The 18,741-nt window shown below is 45.1% G+C and overlaps 1 protein-coding gene across 1 annotated transcript in view; it reads right to left on the reverse strand.

The window, feature by feature from the left end:
* SLC39A8 (solute carrier family 39 member 8) overlaps positions 1-14,944 on the reverse strand; it is a 38,194-nt gene extending 23,250 nt beyond the window's left edge. Inside the window, exons 1-3 of the mRNA XM_035112592.2 lie at positions 14,545-14,944; positions 11,378-12,049; positions 817-982 (exon numbers count right to left, since the gene is read on the reverse strand). Of these exons, the coding sequence (XP_034968483.2) occupies positions 817-982; positions 11,378-11,644 (433 nt within the window). The 5' untranslated portion in view covers positions 11,645-12,049; positions 14,545-14,944. The remainder of the gene's footprint in view (positions 1-816; positions 983-11,377; positions 12,050-14,544) is intronic.
* Between the last annotated feature and the right edge of the window lie 3,797 nt (positions 14,945-18,741).

Below are 18,741 nucleotides of genomic sequence, written 5' to 3' on the forward strand. Positions count from 1 at the left end.
TGGCACAGAAAACAAGTTACAAAGTACTAAAGGGATATAAAAAAATTCCTTCAATTCCAAAAACTTAGTTGGTCTTTAAGGTGCTACTGAAGGAATTTTTTATTTTGCTTCGATTCAGACCAACACGGCTACCTACCTGTAACTAGTACTAAAAGGATGTTATTGAAGTTCTGTGTCATTTGCACATTTGTTGTACATCACCCTGAGCTCCCTTGAAGGAAAAATGATTTATAAATATTCTATATAAATAAAATATGCATTTGTGACTGAGTTGGTGTTCACCCTGAAGCCATAGCACATCAGGTTACACCCTGAATTAAAATATAAAACACCATCTCTCCATTGCAACCTTGAATTATCACACATTTCCCAACAGTTAACTTTTCTAGAGGCAATCAGAGGGGATATAACTTGAGCAAAACTGGGTGCAAACCAGCAGTGGGCAGCAGGGCGGCGCTCTATTCAAGGTAGATTCCCTCCCCAACCCTTCTGGGGGGGTCGAGCATATGTTCTGCATGCAGAAGACCCCAAGTTCAATCCCTGGCATCTCTCATTAAAAGGGATCAGGTTGTAGGTGATGGGAAAGATGTGGAGATGCCCTGGAGCTACCTGCCCATCAGAGTAGACAATATTGCGCTAAATGGACAGTCTGGCCAGGAATAAGGCAGCTTCCACTCAACAGCAAAAGCCAGTGTTAGACCACCAGCCGTGTGCCCTGTTAACACGTAGCGACATTGCTCCACAGATTTGTGTGAAATGAGTAAATAGCAGGGCTAAATTAATCTCACGGCTATACCAGTCACCAGTGACAGGTACCTTCTGTAGGAGATGGCCTGGAATTGCCTTTGGACGTGGATTTTTCACAAGGGTGAAAAACCAGCTGCTGTACAACAGCAGGACATATTGCGGAGAAGCTGGACTCGGTGATCCTGCTGCTGTTTGACATTCCATGCAGAGAAAAGATGTCTTCAGCAGACATGCACTGAAACAAAATGAGAAACTTGGGTTAGCTTGAGAAAGGGAATAGCAGAGATGTTGGGGAAGGAGAGTGATCTGGCTCTGATGCTTCAGTTTTGAGGCAAAACTAGGGTGTCATTGACTGGATAAAGTGAGATGGTCATCTGGGGCTGAGCTTAGGGCAAAAACAAAAAAAATAGGGGGATTAAATTGACCTGCATAGATGCCACCCCTAGAACAACCTTACCTCTGAAAATTAACCTTAAGAACCCTAAGCCTGGGAAATGCTTTGGTTATCATTTTGGTTTCAGTGCATCTCTGGTTTGAAATACACACTTCACCTAATGAAGACCAACACTTTCCCATTTTTAGACATGATCTCATTTCCCCCTCCCTGCACAACAGACCCTGGAAAATCCACACCTAGATTTGTTGCTGTTATTTACCAGAAATGAGGGCAAAAAGCTGCCGTTGGAATCTGAGCTCTTTATGTCAATAAGCCCCTTGAACATTTCTTATCCTGCTGTCACAGTTTCACTGAAACAATTATGAAGCAATGCATCGGTGCTATTTACAGGAAGTAAAACAGAATTGTTAATGCTCTTGACAGCTTTTGTTCTGAAGTTTTGCATGAACAGACCAAGACTCTTCCTGTAAAACCTGAATCTTAACAAATTAATTACAGTGAAATCCCTAAGCATATTAAGTATATTCTCAAAGCTCCCAAGATGCAATTATTTAATCTTCAAAACAGGTTTAATGGCTTGGAAAAGTCTAGGGAGGTCATTTCAAGTGCTTTAGTTTCCATGGTTCTAATGTTAAAGGGAACATGATGAGGAAGAGGAAGAGGAGGAGGCGGAGGAGGAGGAGGAGAAGGAGAAGGATTTGATATCCCGCTTTATCACTACCCTAAGGAGTCTCAAAGCAGGTAACAATCTCCTTTTCCTTCCTCTCCCACAACAAACACTCTGTGAGGTGAGTGGGGCTGAGAGACTTCAAAGAAGTGTGACTAGCCCAAGGTCACCCAGCAGCTGCATGTGGAGGAGCGGAGGCGCGAACCCGGTTCACCAGATTACGAGTCTACTGCTCTTAAACACTAGTGCAGTTCCTAAAATTCCAGCAGTGGAATCGTACATGTCTACTCTGTTAGTAAGTCCCACTGAGCTCAGCGAGACGTGCTCCCATATAAGTGTGCATAAGGTTACAGCCTAATGGAAGATAGTCCTATCAGCAATGTTTAGGGATGCCAAACAGCATTCACTCATGCACAAGAAGGAGATATCAGTAGACTCAGGATAATTCCAAGATTTGCAAATGGTAAAAAAGGGGTGGGGGCTCAGTCTAGTACAGTGGTACGTCGGTTTACGATCGCTGCGGTTTGCAATTGATCTGTTTCCGAACGTCACGGACCCGGAAGTGCTTACATCTGGGTTCCGCGGCGCATACATGCACAGAAGCGCTCTATCGGCGCTTTGTGCACGCGCAGAAGAGGCGCTCCATTTACGGACTGCTCGGGGAGTGGCTGGCTCCCCGGAACCAATTGCGTCCGTAAACCAAGGTACCACTGTATATCTGAAGGAGCATCTCCACCCCCATCAGTCAGCCTGGACACTGAGGTCCAGCTCTAAGGGCCTTCTGGAGGTTCCCTCCCTGCAAGAAGTGAGGTTACAGGAACCTGGCAGAGGGCCATCTCGGTAGTGGCACCCGTCCTGTGGAACGCCCTCTCATCAGATGTCAAGGAAATAAACAACTATCTGACTTTTAGAAGACATCTGAAGACAGCCCTGTTTAGGGAAGTTTTTAATGTTTGATGTTTTGTTGCTTTATTATTATTATTATTATTATTATTATTATTATTATTATTATTTTGTTGGGAGCCACCCAGAGTGGCTGGGGAAACCCAGCCAGATGGGCGGGTATAAATAAATAAATCATTGTCATTATCATTATCATTATTATTCGGGGGGGGGGAGTTGTAGGGGCTCTGCAAAAATAACCTTGTAAGAGTGCAATGGCACAGAGTGCTGACAATTGACAGATTGTGGAAGGAGAGGTGCAGTTGCCTGAAAAGGAATAAGGAAGAGATGCAGAAATATAAAAATGTGTTGACTTGCCACTCATCTCTAAACTCCTTCCCTCTCTCTCTCTCTCTCTCTCTCTCTCTTTTCTCTCTCCTCATTTTCATTGTTCACACTCTCCTCCTCATTCTCTGTCATTTCCCCCTTTCCTTTTTTCCTTTCTGTTGGAAAAAGTTCCCAGGCAGTGGTATTTGTGGACTGGGGTGCATCATGGGGTATGCCTGCTTGCGTAGATAAGAGGGGGGGGGAATCGAATATTTGCTAAAGTACTACACTTGGGGGGGGGGAATGAAAGGCACAAATACAGGATGGGAGACACCTGGCTTCAGAGCAGTACATGTGAAAAGGATCTAGGAGTCTTGGTAGACCACAAGCTTGACATGAGTCAACAGTGTGATGCAGCAGCTAAAAAAGCCAATGCAATTCTGGGCTGCATCAATTGGAGTATAGCGTCTAGATCAAGGGAAGTAATAGTACCACTGTATTCTGCTCTGCTCAGACCTCACCTGGAGTACTGTGTCCAGTTCTGGGCACCACAGTTCAAGAAGGATACTGACATGCTGGAACGTGTCCAGAAGAGGGCAACCAAAATGGTCAAAGGCCTGGAAACGATGCCTTATGAGGAACGGCTTAGGGAGCTGGGTATGTTTAGCCTGGAGAAGAGAAGGTTAAGGGGTGATATGATAGCCATGTTCAAATATATAAAAGGATGTCATATAGTGGAGGGAGAAAGGTTGTTTTCTGCTGCTCCAGAGAAGCGGACACGGAGCAATGGATTCAAACTACAAGAAAGAAGATTTCACCTAAACATTAGGAAGAACTTCCTGACAGTAAGAGTTGTTTGACAGTGGAATTTGCTGCCAAGAAGTGTGGTGGAGTCTCCTTCTTTGGAGGTCTTTAAGCAGAGGCTTGACAGCTATATGTCAAGAATGCTTTGATGGTGTTTCCTGCTTGGCAGGGGGTTGGACTGGATGGCCCTTGTGGTCTCTTCCAATTCTATGATTCTATGATGTGTGCCTGCTTGCGTAGATAAGAGCGGGGGGGGGGAATTGAATAGTGGCATCAAAACTCTGGAATGGCCTCTCTAAGAAGAACCATTTCACACCCTCTTTTCTATTTTTAGATGTTTCATTTTAGAAAGCTTTTAACATATAATGGTCCACTAATTTAAAACAATAAGCTGTCTTCGTTGCTGCTACTTAAGCGTCCTGTTCTATTGTCTTAGCTTCTCATGGCTTTGACCCACAAAGCCAATATGTCAAGGGCCGCCTCTCCCCACAAGAACCAACGCAGTCCCTGTGTGCCCCCTCCAAGGGATGCACAAAGGTGGTGACAGAAGAGTGGGCCTTTTCAGCAGGGGCTCCCCATTTATGGAGAGCTCTCCCCAGGGAGGCATACCTGACACCATCGCTATCTGTTTTTAGGTTCCAGCAAAAACATTCTTATTCACACAGACCTCTGGAATTTAATTCTGAACACATTATTTAGTAGGGTGGGGTTGAGCCGGTTTCTCTCTCTTTCACATATTATTGTATTTTAGATTGCTTTTCATTCTTGCTTTTATATCTGCTTTTAATCTTTGGGTGTGTGGGTTTTTTTAAAAAAAAGTTGCTCTGAGCTCATTTTTTGAAATAAACAATATATTTAAAGCAATAAGTAAAATAAAGCAACAACGGGGGAAAAGCAACTGAACAATACTGATTCTCTGGTTTCAAATGATTTATCGTTTTAAATTATGTCGCCATAAGCTACCCCCCCCCAACAGGGACCCAGGTGGCGCTGTGGGCTAAACCACTGAGCCTAGGGCTTGCTGATCAGAAGGTCGGCAGTTCGAACCCTGTGACGGGGTGAGCTCCCGTTGCTCGGTCCCAGCTCCTGCCAACCTAGCAGTTCGAAAGCACGTCAAAATGCAAGTAGATAAATAGGAACCGCTACAGCGGGAAGGTAAACGGCGTTTCCATGTGCTGCTCTGGTTTGCCAGAAGTGGCTTTGTCATGCTGGCCACATGACCCGGAAGCTGTCTGTGGACAAACGCCGGCTCCCTCGGCCAATAAAGCAAGATGAGCGCGGCAACCCCAGAGTCGGTCACGACTGGACCTAATGGTCAGGGGTCCCTTTACCTTTACCTTTAAGCTACCCCAAGCATTTCGCAGAAAGGTGGGGAAGAATATTAAAGAATGAGATAGAAATAAAGAAAATGATTGTAGTGATATATGGTTTTTTTTTTGTCTATTAACTACTTTTGGTATATTTATACAGAAAAGTGGAAGAAAAATGAATAGCAATAATAATGTCACCTTGGAGAAAGGGTGAAATGCAAATAAGATTTTTTTTAATAAAAATTGATTACAAAATAACTCTAATTGCATCTATGAAGTGTTCCTTTGTTTAACAAAACTGGGATATTTATATACTCATAGGCATCTTTAGGTTGGCACGAAAGTATCTCTCTCTCTCTCTCTCTCTCTCTCTCTATATATATATATATAGTGTGTGTGTGTGTGTGTAAGCTATTATCATGTCCCTGGTCTGTGTCGAAGTCTTTGTTCAATGTTTCAGCCCAATTACCCTGCCCTTTAACCAATGAGCCAATATCAGATTTGCATACTTTCACCGATGCGTTTATGACATGCTTAAGTGTATTACCGTATCTGCTTAACAGCATCAGTGATAAAACTGAGGTTTCCACATGTTACACTGTCACTTTTATCTCCCATTTCCATCTTTCATTCCCCCCCCATTTTTTTGTATTTTCTTTTTATTGCGATTATTATTATTATTATTTATTTCCATTTTATCGCGATGAGTAGTCCTGATAATAATTCTTTCGAAGGATGGCACAGAAGTCAATAAAATAAGTCAGTAAAAAAAGCTAATCAAAACAAAGTTGCAGCAGATATCATGAAAGCTGGTGGCCTATGTGTGCTCCTTTGCAGAAGGCAGCCCTCTATTTAGGTCCTCAGTTTGAAAGGCTGTCTGGCCTAAATCTAGTTTAATGCTAGAGAACCAAAAGCAATGTAAGGCGGCTGGTGGTATTCCATGCATAATTTTATTTACTCCTGTCATGTCACCACACTGAGGTCCAGCGCCGAGGGCCTTCTGGTGGTTCCCTCACTGCGAGGAGCCAAGTTGCAGGGAACCAGGCAGAGGGCCTTCTCGGTAGTGGCGCCCGCCCTGTGGAACGCCCTCCCATCAGATGTCAAAGAAATAAACAACTATCTGACGTTTAGAAGACATCTGAAGGCAGCCCTGTTTAGGGAAGTTTTTAATGACTGGTGTTTTAATGTAATTTATATCTTTTGTTGGAAGCCGCCCAGAGTGGCTGGGGAAACCCAGCCAAATGGGCAGGGTATGTATGTATGTATGTATCTATAAATAAATAAATATATTATTATTATTATTATTATTATTATTATTATTATTATTATTATTATATCTTACATCCCCTCTAAACTAAAAAATCCCAAATGCTGCAACCTTTCCTCACAGGGAAGTCCTCCCACCCCCTTGTTGAACTTTACTGTTTCTCTTTTCTGTTCCTTTTCCAAGCTTGGTCAACACATGCAAGGGAATAAGGTGGTAGAATGACTGGACAACTTGAGGCTGCAAGCAGTGGATTCTACACATAACAAATCATTTGGTACAAATAGGAAACCAGCACAATAAGGAGACAACCAATCTACAGCCTCTCTCTCTCTCTCTCTCTCTCTCTCTCTCTCTCTCTCTCTCTCTCTCTCTCTCTCTCTCTCACACACACACACACACACACACACACACAGTTTTGCTTGCAAGGAGTTTGATGTATGGGCAAGCATTGAAAAGTGACAACTCCCCACTTGCATTCTAGCACACCCTTCTGCTGCACCAAGCCTATGAAAGTCTCTAGTTCACAAAAGGTTGATTGTCCTGTCTGCCCCCAGACATTTGCATCCTGAAGATCTGGCCTTTTTTCACCTGTGTTGGCAATTCCTGCTCAACCAGTGACCAGATGGGTGGATGTTTATATGAAGGAACTGGTGAGTGATTCTCAAAAGAATTTTTGCTTACGGATTGCAACACAGCAACATTTCCCAATATGTCTGCTTAGACTTCATCCACCCTTCCCACCTTCTGTTCTTTGCTATGCCTGTGTGTGTGTGTGTGTGTGTGTGTAAAACAAGTATTGTATTTGAAGTGCTATGATCAATCAGCATCCCATAGGGTACCACAACTTACCATGTCAAGTGTTTTTACATGTGCTGTATAGCCTGACAGAAAAGCAATGGTTTACAATTTAGATTAACAGAGTTCCCTGTGAAGGGGGACTGGCCGTTAATTCATTTGGGAATTGTAGCTCTGTGAGGGGGGTGGGGTTCTCCTTATCAAACTACAGCTCCCAGAATTCTTTGGGTGGTATCGTTCTGCTTTAAATGTGTGCAGAGACTGGCTTTAGCCGGAACCATTTTTCTCTTCCTTCCCTTGCCACCACATATACATCCAGTTGTAGAATAGCTGTCGCTTCATACTTCAGAATTATAAATCCCCACTTGCATGGTTAGGAAATAATGGCGACGTTTATTTGAATATAATATTTGGGTGGGATATTCTCCTCATCAGGCTGCAAATGTTTCCCATATTAACATAGCCATGAAAACTGGAATTCAGCAGGCTGGTAAAAGTCTTGAGGCTTACAGATCCAGCATGGCTGTGTGAGAGTTGTACACAAATTCTACCTTGTCAAATGTTTTGAGCAATGGAGTAGGAGAATGCCCAGTCAGCCAAGTATCCATAGTGATATTATTCTTATATTCATACTCTGCCTTACTTGCTGATGGGACTCAACTCAAGGCAGCATACAGATAAAAACACAGAAAAATCTATCATTAAAATACAAGTGGACATGGATAGATTTAAAACTGTATGCATATATAAAATCTGTTTTAAAACAAAAGTAATAATTACAATTAAAAACAGCAAGGAACAAGCTCTTTTCTTAAAAGCAGCAAATTCCCAAGGGAACATTCCCCTGTTGAAACAAGAAAGTCTTCACTCTGCATAAGCCCCTTTCACTTGTCTTTCTTTCTTTCTGTACAGGTAGGTAGCCGTGTTGGTCTGGGTCGAAGTAAAATAAAAAAATTCCTTCAGTAGCACCTTAAAGACCAACTAAGTTTTTATTTTGGTATGAGCTTTCGTGTGCATGCACACTTCTTCAGATACGTATAAAAACTTAGTTGGTCTTTAAGGTGCTACTGAAGGAATTTTTTTATTTTACTTTCTTTCTGTAATTACCGGTAGGTTTGAATTAGCCGTTGTAGCATTCACAATGCAATAAGAATTATCCCAAACTAAACAAGATCTTCAGACTATGTATGCATTTGGAGGTCCAGTCCATGCTATGCCCTAAGATATGGGTAGGCAAACTAAGGCCTGGGGGCCGGATCCGGCCCAATCGCCTTCTAAATCCACCCCATGGATGGTCCGGGAATCAGTGTGTTTTTAAATGAGTAGAATGTGTCCTTTTATTTAAAATGCCTCTCTGGGTTATTTGTGGGGCATAGGAATTTGTTCTTTCTCTCTCTCCAAAATATAGTCCGGCCCCCCACAAGGTCTGAGGGACAGTGGACCGGCCCCCTGCTGAAAAAGTTTGCTGACCCCTGCCCTAAGCACTGGCAAGAATCCTTGCTTCGGAAGCATCTGTTGTAGCAACAGTTAAAACCCTTACCGTCTTACACCAAGTTGGACCACTGAGCACAGTATTGTCTACACCAGGCATCGGCAACCTCCAGCCCATGGGCTGGATCCGGCCCATGGAGGCTGTTTATCTGACCCACGAGCCGCCCGCTCGGCAAGTCCCCCACGCGCTGCGATAAACCGGTGCAGCGTGGCACAGGGACTCTCTGAGCAGTGCCAGAAATGGCACCTTTGCCTGTGCAGATGCCGAAAATCACTTCTGCACAGGTGCAATTTCTGGCGTCTGTGCAGCCGCAGAAGCGATTTCCGGCGCTGCGAACATGCACAGAAGTGATTTCCAGTGCCCTGGGCATGAGCAGTGCGGCACCGGAAATCGCTTCTGCGCATGTCCGGTCCATGGGTGATAGTTCGTGGGAATGCTCCGGCCCACGGCTGGAAAATGTTGCCGACACCTGGTCTACACTGACTCGCAATGGCTCTCCCAGTCACAGCCAGACCTGGTGATGTCAGGGGTTGAACATGGGCCCTTCTGCATGCAAGGCATGTGCTCCACCACTGAGCTACAGTGCCTCCCCTACGGTCACTCCACATCCCAACCAACAAGTTTAACATTACCCACTAAAAGTCAGCCCCAACAAGGGGCTGTACTGTAACATTCCATTCCAAGCACGGCTCCCAAATGAAATGCACAGAAACTGGCAGTCTTAGTTATTCAAATCAAACTGTGCCCACAAAGAAACGGAACACAGGTCTGAAAGCAAACATCTTTAGGAGTTGAATATATGCATATTGGCCAGGTCTGCAAGTCACAGTAAGCAAAACTATGGCTTTGCAAAAACAGGTGGGCTTCCGAGAAGGAGATCACACCCACTTTGCTCCTCCAAAGCCCTTTAGATTCAGTGCAGCAACTATGCCAAGGTTTGGCTTGTCCCAACCTGGAATTGTGGTGAAGCTCTCCCCTCATTCATCACAAGCTGCAGCCAAGAACAAACCTTGGCTTTGCTGCTGTGCTGCCCTGAGATAAAGGACCTGGAGAGGAACAGCTCCAAACTCCTCCTGGGAGCCCACATATTTGCATGTGGATGATAAAACCATGGTTTGGCTTAGCACAAGTGTGGGGAACCTTTGACCCTCCAAATATGGTGGAACTACAACTCCCAGCAGCCCCAGCAAGCATGGCCAGGGACAAGGAGAGTTGTAGTTTTAGTAACATTTGCAAAGCCAAAGTTTCCCCACCACATTGTGCAGTACATGGTTGTTTTTAGGATACGTATGTTCCTTCAATGCTCAATTTCACTTTGCAAAGCCATCCAAGTTGGCTACCATCACTGCCTCTTGTGGGAGTGAATTCCGTAGCTCGGCTATACGCTGTGTGAATAAATACTTTCTTTCCAGCATTCAGCTTCACTGGATGTCGCTGAGTTCCAGGGTTATGAGAGAGGGAGAAAATCGTTTCTCTGTCCACTTTCTCCATGCCTAATGGTACACACTTTGACCATTTTGCCACTTACTCGCCTTTTCTCTCAACTAAAAAAGTCCCCAATGCTGTCATAGTGGAGTTTCTCCATCCCAGCAATAATTCTGTTTGCCCTTTTCTGATTTTTTTTTCCAACTCCGCAATATCTTTTTTTGAGATGAGGAACGTATTCCAAAAGCGCATGGATCACATAACTGTATAACAGCACCATGATATCAGCAGTTTTATCTCCAATTCTTTCCCCAATTATCCCTATCATGGAATTTGCCTTCCTCACACCTGCCACACACTGGGTCCACATCTTTATTGAGCTACCTACTAGCATAGCTTCCCACTATGTTTCCCAGGAACTAGTATTCACAAGATAGACTGCCCATGGTCCTGGAGGAACTACATCATTGTCAATGGCCTTATCCTGAATAAATTTGCCTAATTTCCTTGAAAACTGTTTGAGTTGGACTATAGCACCTTATCGTACCTTAAAGACAAACGAATCTCTTATGGCTTTTGTATATTACAGTCAGGTGGTTGGGGTATAAATAATAAAATTATTACTATTATTTCTTCAGATGCATGAATGCGTGATAATTTGACAAGTAAATGGTTGTACCTGGGTGAGAGGGCAGAGAGGGCAGAGGGAACCCAAATGAAAACATTATTGGCCATGGCAATTATGCTGTGTGCATAAGAAGCTGCCTTTCACCTTATCAGACTATTAGGCCATTTACTCAATACCGTCCACACTGACTAAGGGTTTCGGGCAGAGATATTCCCAGCCTTACCTGCTGGCGATGCAGTGGACTGAACTTGTGACTTTCTTCATAGAGTCAAAAAATTGGAAGGGTACCCCCGAGGGTCATCTAGGCCAACCCCCAGCTGCCCCATATAGGGCTCGAACCTGCAACCTCGGCGCTATCAGCACCAAGCTCAAGCCATCGACGGACAAACTTTCGAAAACGCACACAATCAACGAGTTAAAAGGCGATGATCAGAATTATGTGAAAATAACCGCAAGTTGCAGCCCTCCCCCGCCCCCCGTCCCCGGGCGAGGAGGCTTCAAGTCTTTGCAGAAAGATCCCACCCAGCCCGCCTGTCTCCGCCTCAGTTTCCTCTCTGTAACAACTTGGGGGGAGAATCCAGAAGACGGGGCGGCGAAGGGCTTTGCCGGGGCAGCACGACCGGGACTGGACTGTACCTGGTTGTAGCGCAGGACGTGCAGGTCCAGCTGTCCGGCCAGCGACTCCTCCAGCCGGTGCGCGGCTCCCATCTTCTGCAGCATTTGCTGGAGCTGCCCGGCCGAGAGGCTCCGGTTGCCCCCGAACAGCGCCAGGACATCCCGCGCAAAGGGCGGCCCCGCCGGCGAGAGTGCTGGCGTCGATCCTTGCGCCCTGGCCGGGGCCAGGCCAGCCAGTGCCAAAGCGAGCGCGGCGGCCAGGAGCGTCCGAGACACGAGGGGAGACATCGCCGACGACGACGACGCAGCTGCTCTTGGCTGCCCTGCTCAACAGGAGCTGCACGGAGGGAGCGCGAAGGGTTAAGGTTTCGCCGACGGCGCGCACGCGCCTTGCCTTCCCTTGCCGGCGGGAGCCAACGAGGAGGTCCGTTCCGCAGTCTCAGCCTCCCTCGGGCGCACTGCGTCCTGCGCGGCTGCTGGTAGCGGGTCTTCCTTCGTTGATCCCCTCCCCTCCTGGGCAAGGGCAGGGTTTGGGGCGCTCCCTCGGGCCTTTCCTAATCCTGGGAGATCACGTAGGATCGATGGAAGGGGGGCGGGAGGGCAGGAGCGAAGCCAAAGGTGACGGAGAGGGAAGTTTCTTCCCCAGCAGAAGCGGACGGGACAACGAGATGGCAAAGATACATTCAGCTCCTCCTGCGTGATAAAGAGAGGACAGGACAGGGGTAGGGAAGGTTGAGAAGGCAGCTGAAATCATACAGGACTGGAGTTTCCCAGTTTTTGCTAGGAGTTTTTATATAGACACACACACACACACACGTACACACACATGCATTGATCCATTAGGAAATTGCTTCTTTAATCCTTCAGCATTCCATTTTATTATATTAAAACTGAATTCCATGGATTTCAGATTGCAATAGAATGAAATACAATAAAAGAGGCAACAGCAACACAATTTTTTTAAAAAAATTCAATATGAATAGTTAGTGCAATAGTTGTACCATCTTACTACAAAATAAAAAAATTCCTTCAGTATCTGAGGTATCTGAAGAAGTGTGCATGCACACGAAAGCTCATACCAAAATAAAAACTTAGTTGGTCTTTAAGGTGCTACTGAAGGAATTTTTTTATTTTGTTTCGACTCAGACCAACACGGCTACCTACCTGAAACTACATCTCACTACAGTCATACCTCGGTTTAAGTACGCTTCGGTTTGAGTACAGTACTTTCAGTTTAAGTACTCCGCAGACCCGTCTGGAACAGATTAATCCACTTTCCAGTACTTTCAATGGGAAAGTTCACTTCAGGTTAAGTACGGACTTCCGGAACAAATTATAGCCATACCTCAGGTTAAGTACGCTTCAGGTTGAGTACTCCGCGGACCCGTCTGGAACGGATTAATCCACTTTCCATTACTTTCAATGGGAAAGTTTGTTTCAGGTTAAGTATGCTTCAGGTTCAGTACAGACTTCCAGAACCAATTATGTACTTAAACCGAGGTACCACTGTATCTTCAACCACAATCCCCCACCCCACCCCTCTTCTCTCCTTCTGGCTAAACATGCTCATCTCTCTCAAGTGTTCCTCATATGACTGGGTTTCTTCCAGACCTCCCTCACCATCATGAGCTCCCGCCTTTGGACCCACTCCCATTTGTCCGCCTTAGTCTTAAAATGTGGGGTCCAGATGTGGCCGGGCCAGTGAAGAATAAAGCAGCACTATTATTTCCTGTGAGTGCTTTATTTTGTCTGACTTGAATTGTCATGCCAGTCAATTCTGTTTGCCCTTGTTCACGGAAAAGGTGCTCCGGTTCCTTGATCAGTTACTGTTTTATGTTTTGTAAACCACTTTGAGGTGTTATTTTTTTACAATCAAGCAGTGTATAAATTTAAATAAATAAAGCATGAGACAGGGCCTGTGAGGGATGTGGCCAGGGGACAAAGCCTCACATTTGAACCCCAAGTCTGAAGTTTCCCACTCCTGCTTTAAACCATCCCTTTATCTCTTCTCTTTCTCACGCAAGCAATTCTAAATTACTGTACTTTCAAGGGGGAGAATTCCAGACACTATCCTTGCTTGCTGAAGCGCTAGCTGGATGCATAAAAACTTTCCTTTTCAGAAATGTGAAACACGTCGAAGAGTTAACAAGGGAGAGGGGGCACAGCATGCGCTTTGCAATTTCAGGGGTAAACAATAGTTTGCTAGGGCTTGGCTGTGGCTCAGAAATGTCAACATCTGAGCATGCAGATATGAGAGATTTGACCAGGAAAACAGCAGGGTCATTGCTGATCTCGCTGGGGCCGGGTTTATCAACTTTCTAAATAATGTCATTAGGGCATGGATGTGTGAATGTTTTGTTTTGCTTTATTCCAGGTGTGCTGATCCCTACAAATTTCACAGCAGCCGTATGCAGCCTAAACCCATGTCCCAGTTGTCAACATGAGAAATGCCCCAATCTATTATTGTTGCACAGTACACACAGCTCCATCTTGAGTAAACAGGCTGTGTCAGCACTCAGAAACTCACCCATGTCATTTCATGTGCCCACCTTTACAAGCATTGTTCTCTGTCGTTTTTGTTTTAGTGCTAAAGCGAGACACGGTGAGTAAATACGCATAGGATTATGCTGCAGTCGTGCTCTCAAACTATATCATAGAATGGTAGAGTTGGAAGGGACCTGCAATGCAAGAATCTTTTGTCTGATGTGGGGCTCGAACCCACAACCCTGAGATTAAGAGTCTCATGCTCTACCAACTAAGCTTCTCAAGACCACCATGGATCACTCCCCTTTCCCTTGCAAGGTTTTTGCCTGCCTTGTTAGCTGCTACACAACAGGCAGAAATTCAACAAGGACAGGAGCATTGCCAGCAAAAGTGATGGTGCATCGTCTAGTATTTATTTTTCCCTATCAAGCTGCTCTTCCTACCAATCAGTTGGGGAAATCCCACATGCTCCTATATCTCAGGTTACTCAATAGCTTCTCACCTGGGAGGCTCAAACAGAAGCTTGCCACATGCAAGGTATTTACCAAAGTGGAATCCTGAGAATAGCCCCACACATTTGCACATCCTATTGCTCCATTCCGGTAGCCCTTACTCTTTCACAAACTATTTGCCTATGTTTGTCTTGTTTCACACCAGCTTTCGCAATACGTTCTCCCACTATCTTGCCCTGCTTCTCTGCTTACCTCTTGCTGTGGCTGATTATTACTGCGGTCCTTCAGAATAGCCAACACTTCTTGTGCAGATAAAGCTTTCAGGAGGAACACAGGCTGCAGTTCAGTCACTGTGCACTGCCAGATAGCCTCGGCCATGTGCTACTGCTCGGGTCAAAAGCCAACCATGGCTGGCCCCTCCCAGCGGTGGTTTCAGCCTTCCTTTCCTCCAAAAGACAGAGCCAAAACGAATTGGGTAGAGAAACAAATTCCTGCTGCCAATTCAGCTGCTCCAGTTCCTCATACTGCATAGTAAGCAGTACATGTGGATCTGCCTTTCAGCCTGTGTTGGGAAATAGCTAATATTCCTTCTGACTAAGCAGGGATATGGAAAGCATTTCAACACAACACCGGGGACATGCTGTCCTTTATTCCTTGCTTCCCTGAACCTGTCCCTCTATACATAGATAGGTTCCTGTTTCGAGCTGTTCCTGAAGAATGAAGGTGGGGATCAAGGGGTGGAATGGCAGAGCGAGAGGCTTGCCAAAGAACTGCACTACAGAAGTGCTCATTCTTTGAGAGACCAGCTGAGCTGCCAGCAGCTCCACAAATGCCCTTCTCCCTTGTTTCAGTGAGCTGCCCTTAGATCATTCTTGAACCAGTCATTTAAAGGAGAGAATCTGCGTGGAGGAAACTGCAGCCGCTGTAGTTTTTGTGAAAAGTTTGTGGGTTTAACACATTGGCCAAGAATCAATGGTGCTTCTGCTTCTGGCCTTCTCAGATCCATCTGGCTGATCACTCGTTGGAACCCAGACCCAGCAGGCTCTCCTTGGTCCTTAATCTTTCCCCCCCACCTGCCACCCATTGCAAGCCCACTTACGGGTTCCAGACACAGAGCTTCCTTATATGTCTTTTTGTGCAATGTATAATTTCCCATGCAGCTGTTTCCAGGGCCTAGTGAGTTTGCTGCTGGAAGGCGGAGGGACAGCCTGTGGGGGGAACTATGAAAACAGGCAGATCTCTTGCACTGTAGGACTCATAGGAGTCAACTCCTAGGGGCTGAGCTCCCTTCAGTCCCCCTAATAAAATATTTGAGGCCACTGGGCTCCCACAAAGTTGGTGAGCATTGCCATTCAAATGGTGTTTGTGTCTTGTGATCAGTGTGGGGACTTACCTTGCCTCCCCACAATATTTTTTTTCAATTTGGCACCCCTGGCAGGACTGATTTTTCTGGACATTATCTTCACAATTCTTGGAAATGATCTGATATGCTATCAGGGCAGCGCCTACCACCGGGTGGCGATTTTTAGCCTCATCTCAATCAAGGAAGGAGCACTTTGTATGCCACTGTTAGTTCTGGATGAATCCAACTATTGCAGCTACAAATGGATTGAGCAAGGTTGTGGGTTGAGGAGAGCTAGGGAAGTGGCGAAGCAGCCTCTTCACCAAATTGGCATGTGCTAAATGCTATACACACCCGTTCAGCACAAGGGGTGGATCTGTGACACGCTAGAGACCACACTTTTTGCCGTCCTTCCTACTGCCACTCCTGTTGGGGATCATTCCCAGGTGTTCCAAGTAACATGGCATAGGGTCTGCATGCACCAGGGATGAGGAACCTGTGGCCACAGATTCCAGATGGACTCCAACTCCCATCAGGCATAGCCATCACAGGCAACGATCAGGGGTGATGGGAGTTGTGGTCCAACAACATCCAGAGGCACTGGATTCTTCATTCCTTCCAATGCATGGTACCGAAATGACCCCCTTGCATTGGGGTTGATACCGTTTGTCACACTTATTCCTGTGCCCTTTAACAGTAACCAGGCGTGCAAAAAGGTAGCTGACCTTACATGCAAGGAGTTGAAAAGACAGGAAAAGCTCCACCTCTTGCATTGCTGCACACAATTATCAGGATCAGGTTTCATGGTCGCATTGTGCTCACGTCATGCTGCATTAATGAATTGTTGATGTAAATGGTTTTTTAAAAACCCTCCTTCTTTGGTTGACTAAACTGAACTGACCTGCAACGCTGCTATATAGTGGGATATTGTTGACACCGCAGGAACACACCGATTCAGTTATAAATATTTTTACATTGCAGGTCGACTTGTCAATGTGTTGGGAGACTGGACTTTGCCAAGGTAAGGGAGCATGTGAACCCGTTTCATTTTCCGCATATGAACTGGCTCATTCAGTAATCCTAAATAAAAACCCGCTATTATTTCCCTGACAGATAACTTTCACTATCTCACATTTGGTCAGCAACTAACTCTGAAAGCTGTTTTTGAGTTTCATTAAATAAACAAGGCTATTTGGTGTTTTTAGATGTGTGGCCTGTATTTGCATAATGCTGAAACGTTCAATTCTTCGGCAATTCCAGGGGGAATTATTTTCTCTTTCCAATCCGCTGCAGAATGAAAATCCTTCTCCATTTTGGGGGCTAGCCAAAGTTTAACCTCAAGGATGGACGCTCTCTCTCCTCTCTCCATAATGGTTAAGTTTGTTTTTTATTAAGCTGTATGTTATTTGAAAAGGAGAGGATGGCAAATAAGATCTAGGGGGTCATGTAAGTTTAGTTGCCTGTTGCACAAGCAGTTTATATGCTCATTCCACTAACCAAAGAGCATTTTAATGATGGGCATGCCCAGCATAAATTATCAGGGGAGTTCCCCTCTTCCCAGTGAAGTCTACAGTGAATGTAAACAATGTTTCTTGGCACAAGTGAGACTGGCATTCCACAAGGCTGATTCACTGCTTTCTTGACCAACGTGAGTTTACCACGAGCAATGTGAGTTTGGGGGTCACCATCAACATCTGGATACTATGGAATGAGCCACTTTGAGTTCACAAATGCACAGTCAGGACTAGGGTCTTCTATGGGGAAACCAGTATTTGACATGTGAAGCCACTCTGTTAGTTGGGGCTACCTAGAAAGGTTAATTATAACTCGGGCTTCAATGCTTTGTGGGCCATCGAGGCAAATATTTCTGAGTCTACCGAGATTTAAACCTGTATTGTTCCATTACAGTATACAGGCCTAATGTTAGAGCCAGTATTAGGCTTGCCAGAATATTGTCTGCCAGGACTAGAAACAGGAAAGACGAGATTTCTATGCAGCAATCCCATGTGGCGAGCATTAAGTATTGCACATTTTAACGTCTTCCCAGCAGTAAATATGCCCATAGCACTCTCAGGCTCTGCAATGGTCTCATCTAACTAGGCCAGCCAATGAACTCACCTCTTGCTTGCTGGAATGGTGGGTGGGTGTGGGTGTGGGTGTGGGTGTGTCAAAGACCCTGGTTCTTCTGTGGCTGGAATGTAGTTTGTACAAAGGTAAAGAGTAACATCCATTACCCTTCCCACTTTTGCTTCTGGCTGCACCTACCAGAGGTATGCAGCCCCCAGAAGGTTGCATCTAAGGGACTATGACCCTCAAGATGAAAAAGGGTTCCTCATAACTTCCTGAATTATGTGTCTGCAGTTAGGCATAGTTGCAATGAGTAGTGATTACCAGATTGCGGGAGGCCTTTTTGGCGTGGGGTGCTGATGAATAGATAGTCACATTATCAGAGCAGTGTTCCTATCTCAGGCCCCTTGATTTATTATTTTGACAGCGCTTGTTGTTTTGTAACTGCCAACTCCAGCATGTGTTCATCGCTCCTTCTCCTTTCCTGGCATTGAAAGGCATTTTTGTTTTGCTGGAGTGAGCATTTATTAACCAGAAGCATTTGTGCTAATAGAGGACCGGATTAGTCTGAAGAATGCTTTGCCACAAGATATTACAGAAAGAAAGGCTTTGAACAGATGAAAAATATCTGCCAGCTATATTGCTTCTGAATTGTTCAGAATTTTTTGAGATTTAGAGATGAGTGAGTAAAAATGTTTCAGTGGCCCTGATTTATTTGCTGCCTCTTTTTAAAACAAAAAAGCAAAGCATGTGTGAGATGATAAGTGGATACTGCCATTATATCGCTTAGCCAATAGATGGCAGTGGACTTACTTATATCTGAGCAGAATCTGGAGTCCATTCTGGTTTTAAGAGACAATAGTATGTCCTCTTTCACAAATAGCAGCACTGTTAGCAAAATTTATCCAGTTGCATTAGCCAGAACTATGAATTAAACATCCAGTCAAATTTTTCTTTTTCAGCTTGATGAAAAGTTTCAGAAACCCTACTAAAGAACTATTGTACAAAGCTTTCTGTGTAATGGGATTTTAATATTTTTT

The sequence above is a fragment of the Zootoca vivipara genome, chromosome 9, assembly GCF_963506605.1.
Source record: "Zootoca vivipara chromosome 9, rZooViv1.1, whole genome shotgun sequence".
In the NCBI taxonomy this organism is placed as follows: domain Eukaryota; kingdom Metazoa; phylum Chordata; class Lepidosauria; order Squamata; family Lacertidae; genus Zootoca; species Zootoca vivipara.